Source organism: Nansenia antarctica (assembly GCF_963989245.1).
Source record: "Nansenia antarctica genome assembly, chromosome: 1".
NCBI lineage: Eukaryota > Metazoa > Chordata > Actinopteri > Argentiniformes > Microstomatidae > Nansenia > Nansenia antarctica.
The window spans coordinates 26,793,930-26,814,482 of NC_137674.1; the positions used below are offsets into that span (position 1 = coordinate 26,793,930).

General features: G+C 44.9%; 1 protein-coding gene across 1 annotated transcript in view; it reads right to left on the minus strand.

Moving 5' to 3' along the window:
- Nucleotides 1–20,553, minus strand: part of syne1b (spectrin repeat containing, nuclear envelope 1b) — a gene marked incomplete at both ends in the record, with an annotated part of 140,201 nt that overhangs the window by 100,700 nt on the left and 18,948 nt on the right. The window contains 25 exons of the mRNA XM_080550517.1: nt 19–198; nt 582–1,207; nt 1,343–1,496; nt 2,286–2,452; nt 4,104–4,227; nt 4,701–4,888; nt 6,313–6,411; nt 6,732–6,959; nt 7,625–7,775; nt 8,179–8,339; nt 8,531–8,671; nt 8,874–9,050; nt 12,159–12,326; nt 12,770–12,934; nt 13,459–13,567; nt 13,864–14,072; nt 14,670–14,828; nt 15,205–15,339; nt 15,441–15,605; nt 16,224–16,382; nt 16,954–17,121; nt 18,542–18,685; nt 18,855–19,007; nt 19,180–19,344; nt 19,961–20,163. Coding sequence (XP_080406643.1) covers nt 19–198; nt 582–1,207; nt 1,343–1,496; nt 2,286–2,452; nt 4,104–4,227; nt 4,701–4,888; nt 6,313–6,411; nt 6,732–6,959; nt 7,625–7,775; nt 8,179–8,339; nt 8,531–8,671; nt 8,874–9,050; nt 12,159–12,326; nt 12,770–12,934; nt 13,459–13,567; nt 13,864–14,072; nt 14,670–14,828; nt 15,205–15,339; nt 15,441–15,605; nt 16,224–16,382; nt 16,954–17,121; nt 18,542–18,685; nt 18,855–19,007; nt 19,180–19,344; nt 19,961–20,163 — 4,498 coding nt within the window. The remainder of the gene's footprint in view (nt 1–18; nt 199–581; nt 1,208–1,342; nt 1,497–2,285; nt 2,453–4,103; nt 4,228–4,700; nt 4,889–6,312; nt 6,412–6,731; nt 6,960–7,624; nt 7,776–8,178; nt 8,340–8,530; nt 8,672–8,873; nt 9,051–12,158; nt 12,327–12,769; nt 12,935–13,458; nt 13,568–13,863; nt 14,073–14,669; nt 14,829–15,204; nt 15,340–15,440; nt 15,606–16,223; nt 16,383–16,953; nt 17,122–18,541; nt 18,686–18,854; nt 19,008–19,179; nt 19,345–19,960; nt 20,164–20,553) is intronic.

The window sequence follows — 20,553 nt, forward strand, 5'->3', positions numbered from 1 at the left end:
TGCTGACAGAGACCATACCGCTCAGTGATGAGTCTCTTGGTGTCGTCCCAGGTGGTCTCCAGGAGGCTGATCTCTCGGAGCACGTCCCCGGCCAGCTCGGCGTCTCTCTGGGCCAGCTGCCGGCCCTTGTCCCTGAGCCACTGCTCCTCATGCTGCTGCGACTGGAGCTCGTCCTCCAGCTGGTTAAAGAACCGCAGCCTGGCCAGCAGAGGAGAGAGGAGGGACTGTGTTCATAAATGGACTGACTTATTTAGCTCCTTATTCCAAAGCGCTTTACAACGGCCTCTCATTCACCCATTCACACACACATCCACACACCAATGGCGGCCAAGCTACCATGCAAGGCGCCGGCCCGCTCACTGGGAGCAATTTGGCGACACTTTCGACACGTGGCCAGCAGGGGCTCGAATTGCCGTTCTGCCGACCTTGCGATCATTAGACGCCGGCTCTACCTTCTGAGCCACAACCGCCCCCTCTCAAAATGATCTACTCACAATCCATTCGATTACACAGAGAATCAACATCAAGTAGTTGAGAATACCCAGCAGACCGTGTGACCCTAGTGTTTAGGTATACAGTACCTCTGCTGCAGGTTGAGGGGGCTGGGTTCTCGGAGGCTCTGGTGGTCGGCCTTCTCCTCGATGTCCTCCACGGTTTTGAGCAGCTGCTCCTTGCGCTGTCTGAAGGAGCTCCACAGAGCTCCCAGGGCCTCCGCCTCGCTCTGTTTGGTGCCCAGCAGGTTCCTCACGGCATCCAGCTCGGTGCTGAGAGAGTCGGCCAGGACGCGGCACGACGTACGAGACCCCTCCTCGCTGCTCACGTGGAGGTGGCTTTTGCAGAGGCTGCTGTCCAGACTGACACCGAGAGTCTCCAGTCGGCCGATGTCGGGGACGATAGTCTCCAGCTCGCGCTGCAGCTCCTCCACGCGGCCCCGGTCCCAGCTTCCGGCACTCTCCATGGTCTGCCTCAGGCCCTGCAGTACCCCTGCAGCCACGGCGTGGGTCTGCAGGAAGACCTCCAGCTTCTCCAGGCTCTCCAGGCGGAGCTCGGCCAGCTGCCGGGCTTCGAGGAAGGGCTGGAGGCAGCTCTCCAGTCGGCCCTGGAGGAGGTGAGCGTCCCCTGGCTCACAAGAGGCACACAGCCCCTCCATCTGCTGCTCCAGGCTCCCTCTCACACTGGCCTGCTTCTGTAGAGCTGCCAGCATCTCCTACCACATAAATCACGGTATCAAGGTATTATTACTCATGATCTTTAATCTTTATCTGTAATTTCAGGATTATCACAGCCGTATTACAGCACTGTAAACGGTCATAGAAAAGGTGTGATTGGCCACAGTCTGTACCTTTACTTGGGACGCAGCAGTCTGCAGGTCAGCGATGTTAACCTGGGAGGCTGAGTGCAGGGTAGAGAGGAGGGTCTCGCTCCAGTGAGAGAACTTCTGCAGGGCTTGGTCCAACTGCTCCACCTGAGAGAGGTGGCGCTGGAGCTCTTGGGTTCTGGGAGCAAAGAAATTAAACAGGAAAATCAAAAGAGTTATAAGTAAGTAAGTAAGTAAGTAAAATTTATTTGTACAGCACCTTTCCCAGACCATGGGTCACAAAGTGCTTTACATATAGAGAACATAATAAAGAAGAAACATAATAAAACATAATAAAAGTGTGAAAGTCATAGCAGGTAAAAATAGGCAAACAAGTGAAAATAAGAACAAGTAACAGACAACAGGTGTACAACAATATCAACAGGACACAGAAAGACAGGCTTTTGGGGCTATCCAAAAGCCTGTCTATACAAGACAGTCTTTAGCTGTTTTTTAAAAACCTCGACCGAGCCTGCCAGCTGATCTAAGATCCCAGGGCAGAGCATTCCAAAGCCTGGGAGCCACGGTTTGGAATGCTCCATCACCCTTGGTCTTCAGTCTGGCACGGGGGACAACCAAGAAACCCTGGTCAGAGGACCTGAGACCTACTGGGGCCGTAAGGACGCAGTAGGTCACAGATGTAAGCAGGTGCCTGACCATGGAGGGCTCTGTAGGTGATGACCAAAACCTTGAAATCAATTCTATATTTGATGGGGAGCCAGTGTAGGGATGCTAAGATGGGAGTAATATGACATGACTTTCTGGACCTAGTCAACAGCCTTGCAGCTGCATGTTGGACCATTTGTAGCCGGCCCAGGGTGGATGCGTTGAGGCAGGTGAAAAGGGAATTACAATAGTCAGATCGGGATGATACAAAGGCTGCGTGGGATACCACAGACAGACCTGTAAGGGATGACATTGTTCTGACCTGTAAGGGATGACATCGTTCTGGGACCGCCACCTCCTCTGCAGCTGCTCCTGGTCCTGTATGAGCTGTTTGACCCGCTCCTCTGAGGCCACAGCGAACAGAGACGCCCCCAGAGACACAAGCCCTGCATGGAGGGGCTCGAGGGACCGCACCTCCGACTGCAGGCCCTGCAGAACACAAGCTATTGTTAGGTCACTTCCCCCCAAATATATGCAAATGTATTCAGTCATGTGTGGGTTTTTTGCCAAATAGTTTTCAACATTGCTCATAGACTTATATGAAATATATGCAATTTCTACAACAGCATGTTTGGATACTGGATTCTGATTGTCTAGCAACAGTGGTAAATATCCCAACAACCTTCAGTTCAGACCGCATTTCCAGTATCAATGCGTGTCTTGGCAAACTCAACAAGAAACCAAATACAGTGCCATTCCTTCACAAACAAGGAAAAAGAGCCCAATTTCCCCTCCCTAGAGAAACTCAGCCATCCCAACATGGGTTTGGCTCCCATTCCCCCCAGAGGAGAAACATGAGATGACAGTCATGGCCTGCACAGCTGAAATCAATTCACTAATCACCCAGCAGCTCACCTGAACAATCACCACTCCCTGTAGTCTGCAGTCCCACAGTGGAGGATTCAGTTCAACAAACACACTGTGGTAGGAACATGTGCTATTGCAGTGCTGTGCTCAAACCAACTGTTTGCAGAGACCAGAGTGGCTGACGGTGAGATGACTTGGATGTGTGTTGTTGTTTGTTTGATATCTTGGATTTGTTTGATAGCAAATTGGTTGCTGTTGGGTGTTTGATATCAAGTTCAGTTTATGGTAAAGTTAAAAGGGCGGTACATAATTTTGGGAAAACTATTTCATCACTTGTAAAAATGTTTTATTGCTTTGTAAATTCCTTCATATTGTTTCTTAGCCGCTTATTTTGTGTTTATACCTTTTCAAAGGTTTTTCACCTACTACTACTGCTACTACTTATAAATCTGATGAAAAAGAGACAAAATTAAGTCCAAAATAAAAGGAGAAAGATAATTGCTGTCTGGTCATTGGATGCAGAAAGAGTGGAGTCCCAGTGAAACTCTGGTCAAACGGTCAAAGCCCTTTCAAGTTAGGGGAAGCACAGAAAACCATCAGATAACTTGACAATGCGCCTCCCAATCAATCTGATTAAGAACACCTGTGCTGACCTACAATGCAATGGTTGATCTTGTTTATGGGACTATATTCTGTGGCGGAAGGATATATGTATTCTGAAACGATTAATGATTGTAAATAAACGAATTTAATGTTAAAACTGTGTATTTATTTTTTATATTATGTGGTGGCTGTTGTAGAAAAGCAATTTACCATTCGAGGGCGGGGGTTGTGGACTCATTTACCACTGTACAGGGTTTTCCTACTTGGCTTCGCCTCGTGCCACAACCCTGTACCAGTGTTAAATGAGTCCACAACCCCCTTCCTCTCATGGTAAATTGCTTACATAGTACACATAGGCTTATATAGTACAACAACAACGACAACAACAACTCAGTATTTCGTGAGATTAGAATTATAAGGTTCTATCTCCATTAGGGTAGTTCAGAGATATTGAGCGTCAAAGTTTTTACATTCCATTATGTTTTGTGAGATGGAACCTTTGTATTTTATGAATTACTAACTAAAACATTTCTCAACATTTAAAAAATAACACCACACAGGCATTAATAAACACCTAATGGATCAGATTATGTAAAAAAATCAATTTTGACAAAAATTAGAAAAGATAGAACCTTATAATTTTAACGTCACGATTTGTTTGTTACCGTACCTGCAAGTCCTGCAGCTCACTCTGTAGCTTGGTCTTATCTGCAGGCAGGCAGTGGGTCTCAGGTTTGGAGGCAGACTCGCATCTCTCCAAGCAGGACACAAAGCTAGAGCGCTCCTTCTCATACCTGAAATAATGTACATTTTAGTCAGCTGTTTGATAATAAGCTTTGAATCCTAAGCATTCTAACCTAAACCTACATAGCAGGTATCAACGGTGATGTTATCGGTGGTGGTGGTCATTTAGAATTTCCTGTATTTTGCGGCTTTTCACAAGCCATAACTTCTCACTTAAAATTACATTTTTGTCATTAATCATCTAATAGATAACGTTCAGTTACTGCTGACACACAATCAAACACAGATTCATAGACTTTGACAAGCTGTGGGAACCATACATGAAGAACATGTAGGACAGAATACTTTATACAAAGTGGAGGAAAGTTTTGTTTTTTATTCAATCAAAAATTGATGCAGGTTGTGTGTGTCTGTTTGTGAACTTTGTTATTGTATGTTTCTCTTTCTTTGTTTTTTTCTTTGATGTTGGTATATAAAAATGCTAATAAAAATATTGTGAAAAAAAACAAACACAGATTCATACTTTTGCCAGAGAGACAGCAGGTTCTCCAGGATGCTCTGTTTGTCTGCGGCCTGCTGCAGGCTCCGGTCATAGCTGGTCTGTAGAGACGCCACAGCCTTCTCCGCCTGCTCCCGGTCACTGAGCCTGCGTGCCCCAGCAGAGAGGGTCAACACAGAGGCCTTCAGCCTCTCCAGACTCTGAGACACATCCTACGACACAGAAACACAACACTCAGTCAGTCAAACAGCGTTATCTGTGAAGTGGAAGAGTGCCATAATAGAGTGAAGGAAGGGTTATTATTGTGATAAAAATGTGCCTTTGCCAACATGGCAGAATACACAATAGTGAAATTAAAAGCGTCCTTGGGTTTTATGAAAGGCGCTATACAAATCCAAAGTTATTATTATTATTTTTTTTTTTTAAAGCAGGAAAACACACACCATAGTTGAAAGAGAGCTGCACACTTTTTCTCTGATGAAAATATTTTTTTTTTTTATCTAAAACTCCTCAAAAAAAGTTTGGAAATGTTATTTCAGTCGATTCTTCCTCCCCTTTACTAATACCAATTGGTATTGTATTTTATATCGTTGGAAAGCCTGATTAGTCACCTTTACAACCAGGTACAACTTGTAAGGACCATGCATTCGTGGAATGAGTAACACAGCTAAACGTGTGGGTAGCGGCCCAATTTTTTTTGCCAAAATCCCCTGCAATATTCTTCTGTTGGTATTCACTCTCGTTTTGAGCTTCAAGTGCTGGCAGGTGTATGTCAGTCACAGGTGTGTGACTGGCACCTGAATGGCACCTAATTGACAGGAATGATATTCTGGGGCCAGTGGCGATCCCATATCTCCAGAATCTGGGACCTAACTCCATCCTCCAGGATGACAACGCTCACCCCCACAGAGCCAGGATCATCACAGAGCACCTCCAGAATTTGGGAGTGGAGAGGGTGGAATGGCCTGCCGTGAGTTGAACGTTCAATTGAACACTTGTGGGATCAGCTTGGGCGTGCTGTACGTGTCAGAGTGACCAACGCAACCATGTTGGCTGACTTGCGGCAAATCCTAGTTGAGGAATGGGATGCCGTCCCACAGCAGTGTGTGACCAGGCTGGTGACCAGCATGAGGAGGAGGTGCCAAGCTGTTGTGACTGCGTATGGATCTTCCACACGCTGCTGAGGTCCCTGACAGTGTAAAATTAATAAAGTGTAAAAATGGCCAATATGTGTTGTTTTTTCCTTATTACTGTGGGAGAGTGCAATCATCCAATCCACCAAGCAACTCAAAACGAGAGTGAATACCAACAGAAGAATATAGGGGATTTTGGCAAATATTTTTGGGCAGCTACCCACACGTTTAGCTGTGTTGCTCATTCCACGAATGCATGATCCTTACAAGTTGTACCTCGTTGTAAAGGTGACTAATCAGGCATTCCAACGATATAAAATACAATACCAATTGGTATTATTAAAGGGGAGGAATAATCAACCAAAATAACGTTTCCGAACTTTCTTTGAGGGGTTTACGTTTCGGCAGCAAGCTGCCTTCTTCAGGGTTTTCCTGCGTTGGTTAAATAAATAATTTAATTCATAAATAACCGGAGCAAGAATATGCGGCTCTTTCTCTCTTACCATGTGGTTTTGAAGAGTTTTGTAGGTTTCTGAAGAGGAGGTACAGGACTTGACTGGACGGTCCACCTTTTCACGTAGATCACCAAGTGTTGTCTGTGCCTTGAAAACAATTCAGACAACAACAGATTAACTTTTTCTGACACTTGTCATCTGCTCTGAAATGAACAACTTTGACCTCTCATTCAAACCTATTAGGAGTACCTCTTCTTTTTTCTTTTTTTTTCTTTTTCTGAGTGGGGCAGTCTCACTCATATTTTAATTTTTATTGTGACAGAGACAGTAGAGATTTAGACAGGAAGGATGGGTGAGAGATGGATGACATGCAGGATATGTCCTCGGATGGAATCGAACCGGGAACCCTGCGGTTACATGGTCAACGCTTAACCTGTTACGCCACCTAAGCGCCCAAGGAGGAGTACCTCTTCTAGGCTGGTGTTGAACCTCTGCTGGTGGGAGGAGCTCTCCTGCAGCTGTCCGTCCAGCTGCTCCACGCTCTCCCGGAGCTCCTCCCAGTACCGGCCGATCTGGGTCAAGCGGGCCTTGATGCGGGCCGCCTCCCCAGAGGACACGAACTGGGCCAGAACCTGGGAGTCGGTCTCCAACCGGGACAACACCTCCGCCCTGTCTCCAAGCTCCGCCCCCACAGCCTGGGACCAATGAGGAAGACAGGAAGTGATCAACTTACTATCAATACTGATGCCTCATACTGGCACAGCACCATCACATCTGAAAGACCTTTTGCTGAGCATATCAGCCCAATAGGGCTCTCAGGTCTCTCACGCTGGTTTTCTCTGTGTCCCACATGTACAAAAGAAGAGATTTGGAATGCACTGCCAGTTTACATTAGGGATGCAACCTCAGCAAATTATGTTCAAGTCTCAGACTAAAAAACCCATCTTTTTAATATTGCCTTTAAATGACTAAATAATTAAATGATGATTATATAATGATTGGAGCACTTTGAGCTGCAACGTTTGCAGGAAAAGCGCTATACAAATAAAATAAAATACAAATAATAATAATTATAATAATAATAATAATTATTATTATTATTATTATTATTGTGAGGTAATTCAACAAACATCATCATTGGGATCATTAATATCAAGGACTGATTTGTTTTGTGGGTATGAACTGCCATTGATATGAACACAGATAGGAAGTCCTAAATACAATTCATTTTGCATGCAAGAAAAAAATGTGTTAGAGAATACAGTGCAGAGGGTATTTAACTAAAGCACGGGTTATCATTGCATGAACAATGGATACCGTTGCATGATGAGAATGGCAGAGGTTGCAAACAGTACAGTACCTTCACTGTGTTGATCTGCTGTTCAAGTGGAGCGGTAGAACCTTTCAGGACATCCAGCTCTTTCTCCTTCTCTGATATCCACGAGGAGAAAGACTCAAACTCAGTCCCGAATCGGCCCCACTGGGTTTTCATCTGGTCAAGAGCCTTGACACTAGAAAATTGCAGGATTCAGTTAGATTTCAAGTCAAGTCAAGTCAGATTTATTTGTATAGCACGTTTACATACAGCAGCAGCTGAACCAAAGTGCTTCACAGGTGTAGAACAGGTAAAGTGACGGATATTAAATAAGATGCAACACAACACAATACAAGATACGATCAAATTAAAGAAGAGAAGATAAAAGGACTAAAAACAATAAAACAATAAAGCAATAAAAGCCAGGGACCTAACAATGGCTGAGTGGGGGGAGGCCAAGGAGAACAGGTGGGTTTTTAGGAGGGATTTATAAACCTCCAGGGTCTGAGCGGCCCTAAACAATAAACACTAAACAATAGAGAATAGAAGAGATTTGGAATAGAATAAAATAGAGTAATGTTTAGAAAGGGGTTGTTTACTCTTTCTTGAGGCCGTTCTCCACCCTGTCCATCTGCTCACTGAGGGAGCACGCTTGGTCCTGGAGCAGGGTCTTGTTCCTGGGCCCGAGCTGGATCTCTGCTGACCTCCTCAACAGGGTGTTCACATGGGACGCCTCTGCTTCACTCTGCTTCAGCTGGACCTGTTTTGACAACAGTGTTTGGTGTGAGTCACACTGATCATTTGTGATGTAGGCTTCTCCATCTTCCAAAAAAAATGAATCAAACATGCTTATTGGAGCCCCAACAGCTCAACCATGAGGTGTCAGCTGTCATACAAACATATTTATGAAGATGTTTTATTAAACAAACCAAGCAAATGTATTCTACTCACCTTGGCCTGGTCCAGCTCAGTTGTAAGGTTATCTGGGCTGCTGAAGTTCAGGTCTCTCTCCATGGCAGAGCGAGCCCTGTTGACAAACTCTTGCACTGCCTCCTTTTGGCTGTCAAACTCCTGCCAGGCGGCCAGTGTGACCTTGTAAACAAAATGGGAAGCGGTCAGTACACAGATGAACACCCTGACATGGGCTGCATGTGCAGTACATGGGTTTCTGCTGACAAAGCCAGATTTGTAATATCCCCCAAAAATGGCACACAGTGAGAGAGCATCTTGAGAGCTCCTATGAAGAGCTCATTATCATTTTGTATGCTACAATGGGAGGGTGAGAAAGCCTCACCTCTAGGCTTTGCTCTTGGGAGTCCATGGTCTGATCCATCTTGCTGATGGTGTTCTCCAGGCTCTGGAGGTCTTGCTGGAGACTTTCACCCAGACCCTCCTCAGCCTGGAGCTGCTGGCCTCTGGTGATCTGCTGCTGGACGTCCTTCCTCTTCATCCTCAGACGCTTCAGCTGTTGCTGAAGACAGGACACATTCACAATGTTAGTCTTGAAGACAGGACACATTCACAATGTTAGTTTTGAAGACAGGACACATTCACAATGTTAGTCTTGAAGACAGGACACATTCACAATGTTAGTCTTGAAGACAGGACACATTCACAATGTTAGTCTTGAAGACAGGACACATTCACAATGTTAGTCTTGAAGACAGGACACATTCACAATGTTAGTTTTGAAGACAGGACACATTCACAATGTTAGTCTTGAAGACAGGACACATTCACAATGTTAGTCTTGAAGACAGGATACATTCACAATGTTAGTCTTGAAGACAGGACACATTCACAATGTTAGTCTTGAAGACAGGACACATTCACAATGTTAGTCTTGAAGACAGGATACATTCACAATGTTAGTCTTGGGATCACGTAGCTGGTAGTGCGACTATGTAGCTGTAGTAATATCATACTGTACATATCATATCATAACTAATTTTGCCATTTAGCAGACGCTTTTATCCAAAGCGACTTACAATTACGAATTACAGGGACATTCCCCCTGGAGTAACTGAGGGCTAAGTGCCTTACCCAAGGGCACACTAGTAGTGGTGTGGTTTCAGGCGGGATTTGAACTCACAACCTTCCGATCACAAGTCCAACTCACTATCCACTAGACTAGACCACCACTACCCAGTGGTCATATTGATATTAATCTCATGTATATTCACTTTTATATTCACTTATTTATACTCACTGTAAAACATTATCATGCCTTTTGCACTACGCCACTGTTTGTTTCTGGTTATCTGGTTAGATGCCAAACTACATTTGGTTGTCTAGGTCAGTGGTTCTCAACCTTTTTTGGGCCAGCGCCCCCCTGTCCATTATCCAGGCCTCTTACCGCCCCCCCATCAAAAAAGTAGGCTTATTTTCTTCCCTAAATAATAATGTTGACTAATATTATGTGTTATATAATTTAAAAAGCATGTCACTGAATGCCAAATAATAGATTGGATTTAACTGGGCAGTTGGAATATCATTATCATTAGTTTACCAGAGAGCAGAAAAGCCATGTGAATGTGAATAAAAATGCTGTTTATGAGTGTTAAACAAACTCAGACAACATCAACAAACTCAGACAACATCAGAGAATACAAACAGACTGCTATGGAACAGCAGCAATTTCACACATGTCCGATGCAGAACAAACAGTAGGCTGCAGAACTGTACATTACAACTAACATTGTTAGTTTTTTTAAGTGTGCTGGTGTTGCATTTCTCCAAATTGCTGTTTTATGATGCTAATATTTATTCATTTTTGATTGGACTTTGGGGTGGGTGGTGTCACAATATGGCGGCAAACGCTAGGGGGCTATTATTTTAAAATTGTATTTAGTATTCTATGGTATTATTTTCATAAACTGACCACTTCGAATTTCTCATATCAAAACATATCAAAACATAACAAAGTTCCAAAGTTCAGAGCTCTGCGCTCTGGGAGCGCTCAGAGATGGGCGCTCTGACTGAAAACACGGTTTTGTCCGGTACCCGTAATAACACTGCTGACAGCTGATCAATACAAAAGACGCTGCAGCTGATGCGTTCGTTTCCAGGACATCACAAGAGGAGCAACATATCACAAAAAAGCGATCGTATATTTTAGTTTGCAAACACATCGCAATGCTAACCTCAGAATGGCACTACTAGGGATAACATCCACAACAACACTTAACAGTAATGTAATATACTGTGATGAACCTGCGAGGGGAGGGGACATTCGTAGCTGATTTCTCTAGGTTCGATTATTGGTAAGCGACAGAGAACTTTCAGGACTGGTTTATTACAATACGATCGCTTTTTTGAGATAGGTTGTTCCTGCTGTGATGTTCTGGTATGGTGGTAATGGTATTAGCACCATACCTGTCAACATTGGGATTTGAAAATAAGGGATATTTTCCCGAAAATAAAGGATATCCCCCGCACGCCCCCGGGCGTGCAACAAGAATTGGGTTAACTAGTTCCTACATATGATTAAGCAAGTGACTACAGGTGATCAGAATCAGATACCTGGTTGAAAGTAAAATACTTTGAACATCCCTGCATATATATGCATGAAAACACAAAAGGGCATATCAATTCAGCACATTTATTTATACATTACTTGACACCGTGATGTCAATGGGAAAAGACCGGCGCAATGCTACCAGCGATCATTTCAAAACGGAGATAACCGAGGCTGCGTTCGTAAATACGCTTTGAAAATCTGATCACCACTCATGGAATGCCTCTTGTCCAATCAAATTACTTGGTCCCTTTATGACGTTGCACCTAGTGTGCGTTCCGGCGCTCTCAGAGCAAGATTACGAACGCAGCCCAAGAAACGAGAGGAAAGCCCGGCCAAGTTCAGAGCGCTCAGAGATGGGTGCTCTGACTGAAAACACGGTTTGTCCGAGCGAACTGACCGTTCGTGCATTTACGAATGTGCCCGTAATAACACAGCTGTTTTTCATGAGAAAAATACTTTATGCGTCAACGCCCCCCAAGAACACATCAACGCCCCCCTTTTAAAAATATCTGTTCCAGCGCCCCCCGATGTTGTCTGAACGCCCCCTGGGGGGCGGTACCGCCCCCGTTGAGAAACGATGGTCTAGGTACTTGTACAATGACTATAGATACAATAAAGTTGAATGCAATCTAATCTAATGCATCAAAAGTATAACAAAATACAGAAAATACTTTTCAATAACTTTTACAAAATATGTACATATTATGTACAGCATAATAGGCATATTTGCATAATTTCTCTTTCGCTTTCTTTTGTGGGAACCATTCGTGAGCTTAGTTATAAGGTTCTATCTCCGTTTAGGGTAGTTCAGAGATATTGAGCATCAAAGTTTTTACATTCCATTATGTTTTGTGAGATGGAACCTTTGTATTTGATTAATTACTAACTAAATTAATAACTAAAAAATGTAAACATTTAAAAAATAACACCACACAGGCATTAATAAACACCTAATGGATCAGATTATGTAAAAAACAATTCTAACGTCACGCATTGCTAATAGTTCTGTGAGAACCATTTTGAATGATCAGATCTGACTTCTGCTGTTTGACTTCCCACCTGGTGAATGAGGAGCAGTTGCTGGGCCTCTCTCACTGTCTCACAGTCCAGTATCCTGGAGACCTCCATCTGCGCCTCCTGTTGTCCCTGCACCAGCCCCTCCAGGGTACCCCGCACCTCCTCCCTGAACTGCACACAGTCCCCCACCGCCAGCACCACCTTCTCAGACTGGGAGACAGACAGACAGACAGACAGCACAGGGGAAAGCGATACGGCCTCACTCAGTGGTAAACAATACTTGTACCAACCCAAACAATCGATACTCTATCACTTTGAGGAGACATAGTGAATTGAAGATGAAACCACAGAGTGTGAGATCCAGGGTGCAGTCTTGTGTTGTGGTTCTCACTGGGGAGCATGTGAGATTTATATTACCGTTGCAAGTGCAACCCCTACCTGTTTTGAACCATTAGATGCATTAACTTTATCCTATTGATTTATATTAAGGGTTAGGGGGCTGTTCTTCAATCAGATAAAGATGATGTTCATTGGAACGATACAGTCAGTCAATCTCCTGGATTGATGATGGAGGCAACAGCTACAGCTAAAGTAGGTCCTTTGAAAAGAACCACTAATAACTCATTTTGCAAGCTTCACTTTACTGTACTTACCTCTGAGAGGGAGAGGAGGAGGCCTTTAAAGTCAGCGGAGAGTTTACTGACGGCCCCTCTGTGCCTCTGAGCGTCACTGTCAGTGCAGATCTCGATCAGGACAGCCAGATGGGACTTGAGCCAGCCCAGGTTCCCCTCCTGTAGCTCTGCATCAGTCCTCAGCTCCTGAACAGACCAATGGAAAGTGCCATATTCAGGGTTCCTACAAGTTTCAATGAGTCAAGTAAGACCTTTTTTTAGACCTTTTTAAGACCTCTTTGAATATCATTTTAGACCTATTCGCGACACCATATGATAGCTTTTTGTCATCCTGCCGTAGCTTCGTTCGCCAATAATTTCTCCCGGGGGCAGCGAATTGGCATTTTTTGGGTTCCAGCTTGATTCATTTCCACGTAAATAGATGTGGTCGGACTGATTTCCTTGCAGGACAAGCTAATCAAATTTTTTAGACCTAGCACCTCATTTCTTTGACCTAATCACTGAAACTTGAGACCTTTTTAGGCCATATAAATAAATTGGATTGCTGGATTTTAGATGTTAAGGCTTTTTAAGACCAGCGAGGGAACCCTGCATATTCCATGTGGTTATACAGCTACTGCAGTCTCTGAGCCATCTTCCAGAGGAGGCCTGGAGGAGGTATCCATACACCAAGCAACCGGCTAGTCTCTCCCTCGGGGAGGCCCACTTACCGTGATGGTGGACTTCACCTGGCCGTACTTGCTGGGGTCGTTGGCTCGGCTCCTCAGCATCCGGAGCTGGCTCTCTTTAGACGTGAGCCAGGAGGAGAGGTCAGAGAACCTGGAGGAAGAAGGTGACGGTAGATTTCACATCCCGTTAGATTTCTCTTCTCCTCAGAGTGAGATTAGATTCTCATTAGATTCAAATAGAGTGATTTATGAGTGGCAGTCCCAATCATATTTTTCATTTTATTGACAGATACAGTAGAGATTTAGACAGGAAGGATGGGTGAGAGAGAGAGGAGGGATGACATACAGGATATGTCCCTGGCCGGAATCGAACCTGGGACCCTGCGGTTACATGGTCAACGCTTAACCCGCTACGCCACCTAAGCACCCTATCGATTGAGTTCTTACCTGGAGTTGAACTCCTTCCACTTGTCTGGATGCTGCATCAGTTTCTGATGGGTGCTGTCGATGTCCTCTTTGACCTCAGCGTAGGCCTTCTTAGCCGTGTCCAGGGTCTGATGGGCAGGGTCGCTACCCGGGAGCTTCTGGCAGAGTTCCTCCATGAGCTGCAGTCTCTTCACACAGATGGACTGTGGGCCCTTTTCCCTGAAGAAGCCCTGCACAAAGAGACAATACGATACATTAACCACTGCTATTAGATCAGGATAGACAGGGTTCCTACAAGTTTCAAAAAGTCAAATTTACGACCTTTTTTTAGACCTTTTTAAGACCTCTTTGAATAGAATTGTTGACCTATTCGTGACACCATGTGATAGCTTTTTGTCATCCTCGAGGTGATGAAATTAGGGATTTCACTGCCATACAGACAAAAAAGGAAGCGAATTGGCATTTTTTAGGTTCCAGCTTGATTCATTTCCACGTAAATAGATGTGGTCGGACTGATTTCCTTGCAGGATCTAATTTCTAAGACCTAGCACCTCATGTTTTGAACGAACAACTGAAATCTGAGACCTTTTTAGGCCTTGTAAATTGGATTACTGGATTTTACACTTTACAGCTTTTTAAGACCAGCACGGGAACCCTGGATAGAGACTTCCGGCTACAGCTTCCACTGAAAAGGCAATAATATTGGTTCATAATGTAAATGTATTTCTCTAGCATCACATCTTAGCTATGTTCACACACACAGTTTCATTACCCACATCGACCCAGTACTCAAATCAATAGATCATTTTCAACACAGTCAATCTCACCCTGTGCTCCTTGACGAGCCTCTCGCTCCCCATGCCGGCCAGGTGGCGGTTCTCCCGGGTCAGCTCCGACTGACACTCCTGTAGGGATACCATCAGCTTGCTCCTCTCCACCTCCACCTTCAGGTGCAGCAGGTGAAAGGGGGCCTCTGTCTGGACATCCTGGGGGGAGGGGAGGGGACAAATGGTAAATGGACTGCACTTATATAGCGCCTTTATCCAAAGCGCTTTACAACGGCCTCTCATTCACCCATTCACACACACATTCACACACCAATGGCGGCAAGCTACCATGCAAGGCGCCGGCCCGCTCACTGGGAGAAATTTGGGGTTCAGTGTCTTGCCCAAGGACACTTCGACATGTGTCCAGCCGGGGCTCGAACTACTGTGTGTCTCAGGGGCCACTTTCAACATATCGACAATGGATCTTTCCCTCAATACCACTGGGGATGTACTGTATGAGTCTCACCAACACACAACATAGAAGAAAACACTGTGAAATTAAATGTAAAGAAGACTGTGTTATTACGGGACTAACCTTCCAGTTTTTGTGCAGCTTCCTGACTGTTTCCTGCAGACTCTGCTGCTCCTGCTCTGGCAGAATATCGGTCAGCTCATCACAGGCCTTGAGGAAGGCGTTGAGGACCCGCTGGTCCAGCTGCCCGAAGAACTCCTGCCAAAATCAACAACGTGTCACTACTTAAACAGGCACACAGGCCATCCCTTGTTTTACTCTTTCTCTTGTCTAGATCAGATCATCTGGTCTTTTCTTACTGTGTGTTTCTTGAGAAGATCCTCGGGGTTGCCTCTCTCATTCAGACAGCTCTGGGCGCTCTTGAGGACCTTCTCCAGCTCGACGCGGGACTCCTCGAACCTCTTCATCAGGCTACTGTTGGCCTCCACATGCTTTCTCCACTCAGTCGACTCATTGAACATAGTCTGGGACACACAAACAGCCACAGACACCAGTCTCGTCACCACACATCATGTCCCCAGTGGTGTAGTCTAGTTTTTTCTAGTGGGTATACTGTGATTTTCTCCTCCCAGCCTCATATCGTTCATTTTGGAACGCCATAAAAATAAATATGCGCTCCCTGTCTACCGTTATATATATATATATATATAAATTAAATGTTATAAGGCTGATCTGTGCATGATAGTGCTGCATTTTGACATAAGTCATGTCACACCTCCCCCCTTTGATGGTATATGAAGCTATAGTCAGTCCCAATGGTCCAAAATTCAAGTGCTTCGTAACACAGACGGGGTGAATTTTATGAATGAAAGTGAAAGTTCTGTCACAAAACGCTGTTACGTATCCTCACACATTTTTGAGTGGGTATATGGAAATCCTTGGCCTTTCCTAGTGGGTATACGGCGTAGTCCTGCGTATCACGTAGACTACACCACTGCATGTCCCATAATCATAATACATCAGAAAGATCCTCTCTCCTTCATTTTGAGTTACATACAGTAGGATTCCTCTGTAAAAGCCCACAAGTATACGCAACCCTAACATAATAATGTAAGGAATGCACTTTCAAAGGTCTTTCATACCTGGGAAGAAGCTTGCAGATCTGCTACTCGTTTCTGAAGGAGTGCCATGTCCAGGCACTGCAGGGTCTTGCTGCTGTCCAAGGTTCTCTGGATGGTCAGGTGTTTATTCTCTATCACTGTTAGACACTTCTTACAGCTGTGAGTGAAGGTCACCAACTCCTGGAGCCAGAGTAGGGTAGGGCAGGGAAGTAAGAAACAGTGAATTAGGAATATTAGAATGACGAACGATGGTGTTCAATGAATATTAAAAAATACCACCACAGTATCTTGAGTGCTACAGTGTTGCAAACAAAAAAGTGATAGTTTAATGAAGCCTGCCAATATCTCTCACTCAGCACAACAACCCTCCAAGCAGCTTACTCTGTCATTGTATGAGAAGAACCGTGAGGGGTCATGGTGACCCCTGTGAGTAAAAAGAGAAAAATCCTATCTTTGCACTCGATCAAATTTCAGGACCCTCCTTTCATGACTTTTCCTAGATATGTGCGTTCTACCACACAGTATCCTTACATTTTCAAAATCACTTCAGAATAAGCTAGTATAAAGCTATTTTGCAGTTTTTCTGTGTAGGAGGCAGGCTAAAAAAAGAAGCGCCCTCTAGTGGTCTCTGTGTGTAAAAAGCAGATTTACATTCTAAAAAGGGGGTCTCTTTGACCCCCAAGGCGGCTCTAGCTCTCTAGTAGGTAAAATAGGCACGGCTGTTGTAGTGTTAAACCCAGATCAAAGTCACCTGGCACTTCTGCTTGAAGTCCCCTGGCGTGTCGGAGTCTCTGGTGCTGGTGATGCGGCTGGCCTTCTCCAGGGCCTGGTAGAACCCTGTGATGTTCTTCTCCACCTCCTCCAGGGGAGGCAGCAGGGACTGGGCCTCCCTCAGCAGAGGCAGACTCCTCTCTCTGATCTGAGGGTCAGACGGGAGGGGGAGGAAATAATGATGAAATGCTTTCCAGAGGTAGATCTTAAGGCCGATTTAAACTTCTGCGTCGAATTTACGCACGTCTACGCCGTAGCCTAAGTAAGGGGTCTCCAAGTTTATAGTTCTACGTTCTAGTTCTACGCGGACCGCGTCGCGTTGGTCGGTGTACTCATAGCGGCATAGAAAAATATGCTTTTCTTATTCTATCTCGTTAACGGTACATGACTAAGACTCCATTCAAAGTTCAGTGTGTTCAGCATGCTATTCTGGTCATTGAGAATTTTAGTTTGGAATTCTAACCCATCGTGACGCGGAGATATTCGGCCGTAAGTGACGGGTCCCCCCCCCCGCTGCTGCTCGCAGCACCGCTTCCTGGTTGACGACTCCCGTTGACAGCGGGGGGAGAGACAAGTTCTACCCGGGAATTCGCTCCGCGGTGTGTCGATTGTGATAGGAGTGTCGTATCGACACCATTCAAATGGTTTCGGATTCCCTGTCCTCTCCCCTATCCGGAAGGGGAGTTGTTATCCTAACCTACGGTAAACCACAGTTATTTACCCGCAAAGGGTGCCTCCGGGCACCGTCTTTGCCCGTGAATAACACCGGCTATAAAGGTGGTAGAAACACAAGACTGCTTTGCTAACTTCACCATCGGTATACGGTCATTTTGAGCCCTTAACCACCGCGCTGACACCCCGAGAAGTTATGCTTTGAACCGCAAACTCAATGAACCGGGAGTTCACCCGCTGCTGCCTGTACAACCGCGTCCTGCTCGATGAAACTCCCGTTGACAGCGGGGGGAGAGAAAAGTTCCACCCGGGAATTCGCTCCTAGCTGTGTCGACTGTGATAGGAGTGTCGTATCGACACCATTCAAATGGTTTCAGATTCCCTGTCCTCTCCCCTATCCGGACACGTTTGAATTGTTATCCTAACCCACGGTAAACCACAGTTATTAACCCGCAAAGGGTGCCTCCGGGTTGTGCCTGACACTTCCATAGGGCGCTCTACTCAAAGCGGCATAATAGCGATTTTTTGTCTTGTTGTAAATAAAAGTTCTATGATGCATTGAAATGACATTAAACTAAGATAATACGATGGTTAACATAATTTTTCTAATCTTTATTAATAAGTAATTACAGAAAAAGTAAATGACATTTCTGTCATGGCTTCCGCATTTTGGCCGACGAGAGAGTCGGAATCTTGTCGGAATCATGTGCTACCAAGCGGACCAATCACAGAGCTTACGGTTGCGTAGAAACTGACGCGTACTTACATTTTTGGAGATGTGCGTAGCCTACGGCGTAGATTTTACGCAGAAGTTTAAATCGGCCTTTATGGTCAGACATACAGTACTACTGACTGGAAAACCGAGAGATGAAGGTAATAGGGTGCGTGTTAGACACCTTGCTTAGTTGCTCTTTGATCGAGGCCATCACTGCCAGCATGTGTGAGACCTCCTCCTGCGGGGTGTCTTTGGTCAGGAGCTGGGCGGTGCGGTTGGCTGTCTTGCACGCTGCCTCCATGGCTGGCACTTTGTGCTTGATGTCCTGTAAGGAGAAATGTTGTATAGCGATTAATGATAAATGTTGTACAGTTGATTAATACTGATTGTTGTACTAAGTTAAGAATACATTTCATAGTGTGTGTGTGTGTGTGTGTGTGTGTGTGTGTGTGTGTGTGTGTGTGTGTGTGTGTGTGTGTGTGTGTAATGGTTACCTCAACATCTTGGACAAATGTCCTGACATTCAGGAATGACACCTGGACAGGAGCGTTCAGCTTCTCGTTGGTCGCATCCATGAATATCTTCAAGGTGGCGATTCCTTCCTGATAGTCCTGCCTCAACTTATCCACCTCGTCCGCCCTCGCGTACTGCCATGGAAACGGGAACCATGGAAACGGGAGCAGGGAATTAAATGACTATACAGACAGTACATCCATATTTTTTCCATCTTAACTTCCAATGTTCCGAGTTTATAAATGATATGTGGTGATATACTTAAAATAGTATATCTAATAATAAACACTTTTAAAAAGAATTTACATGTTTGACTTTAACAAACAGCTCCCTCCACCGCCCGTTGAGGAGGAGAAGCTGCTGTTTCAGATCTCTGGAGACGGTCTCATCACACGTCTCGATGAGGAAGTTCCCGGCGTCGTTCATGTCCATGTGCTGTTGAATCCAGTGTGGAAGGTTCCGGAAGAAGTCCTAGTGAGAGAGGAAAAAGACAGGAACTCATACACAGGGACGGATGTTAAATAATAATAATAATAATAATAATGCATTTCATTTGTATTGCACTTTTTATTCAAAAGAATCTCAGAGAGCTACAGAGAGAAAAAACAAAAAAAACGTAAAAACATAACAAGTTAAAAACAAACAAAATAAATCACAAGAATGAACACAGGTTCAGCAGTCAAAGGCCTTTTTGAATAAAAAGGTTTTTAGGCCTGTCTTAAAAGTAAAAACATTTTCGAATTTACAAGCTTTGAAGACATTGTGTGTCGTCAAGTTAACGCCTCCCCATCCATTATCCCACTACCCAGGTAGTCAATAATGCACATTAAGCAAGTGAATCATCAATCCACCAGTCGTATCAGGAAGAGTAATCTAGCTCAGGCCAGGGGCCATTGGCAGTCTCAGTGATAGAAGGAAAAGTATATATATATATATATACTGTATATATACCGGTATATATAATATATATATTTATAGACACTGGAGAACAGAGAGACAGTACAAGGGGGTCAGTAGAAGTCATAGGGAACACAGTAAAGGGGAAAAGCGGGTGTCTCAGGAGACGCAGTGCTACCCAGGTGCTCACCCGTTTGGCGCTCTCAGACTGGTTCAGCATCTGCTCCGCGTCCTCCAGCCAGGCCTGCAGCCCCGCCACCGTGCTGCTGTACTTCTCCCAGTTGGAGATGACCTCCTCCAGCATGCTGCGGACGCTCCGGATCTCCACCGACAAGTTCTTCCACTGAGCCGACGCATCACTCAGGAACTTACTCACCCCCTCCCCTTCTTCAACTGGAACAGAACATCAAACATCAAACCAGGTTCTCTCTCCAACAGCCGTGCCTATTTTACCTACTAGAGAGCTAGAGCCGCCTTGGGGGTCAAATAGACCCCCTTTTTAGAATGTAAATCTGCTATTTACACACAGAGATCACTAGAGGGCGCTTCTTTTTTTAGCCTGCCTCCTACACAGAAAAACTGCAAAACAGCTTTATACTAGCTTATCCTGAAGTGATTTTGAAAATGAAAAGGATACTGGGTGGTAGAACGCATCATATCTAGGAAAAGTCATGAAAGGAGGGTCCTGAAATTTGATCGAGTGCAAAGATATAATTTTTCTTTTACTCACAGGGGTCACCGTGACCCCTCATGGCTCTTCTAGTGTTAAATGTATTGATTGAA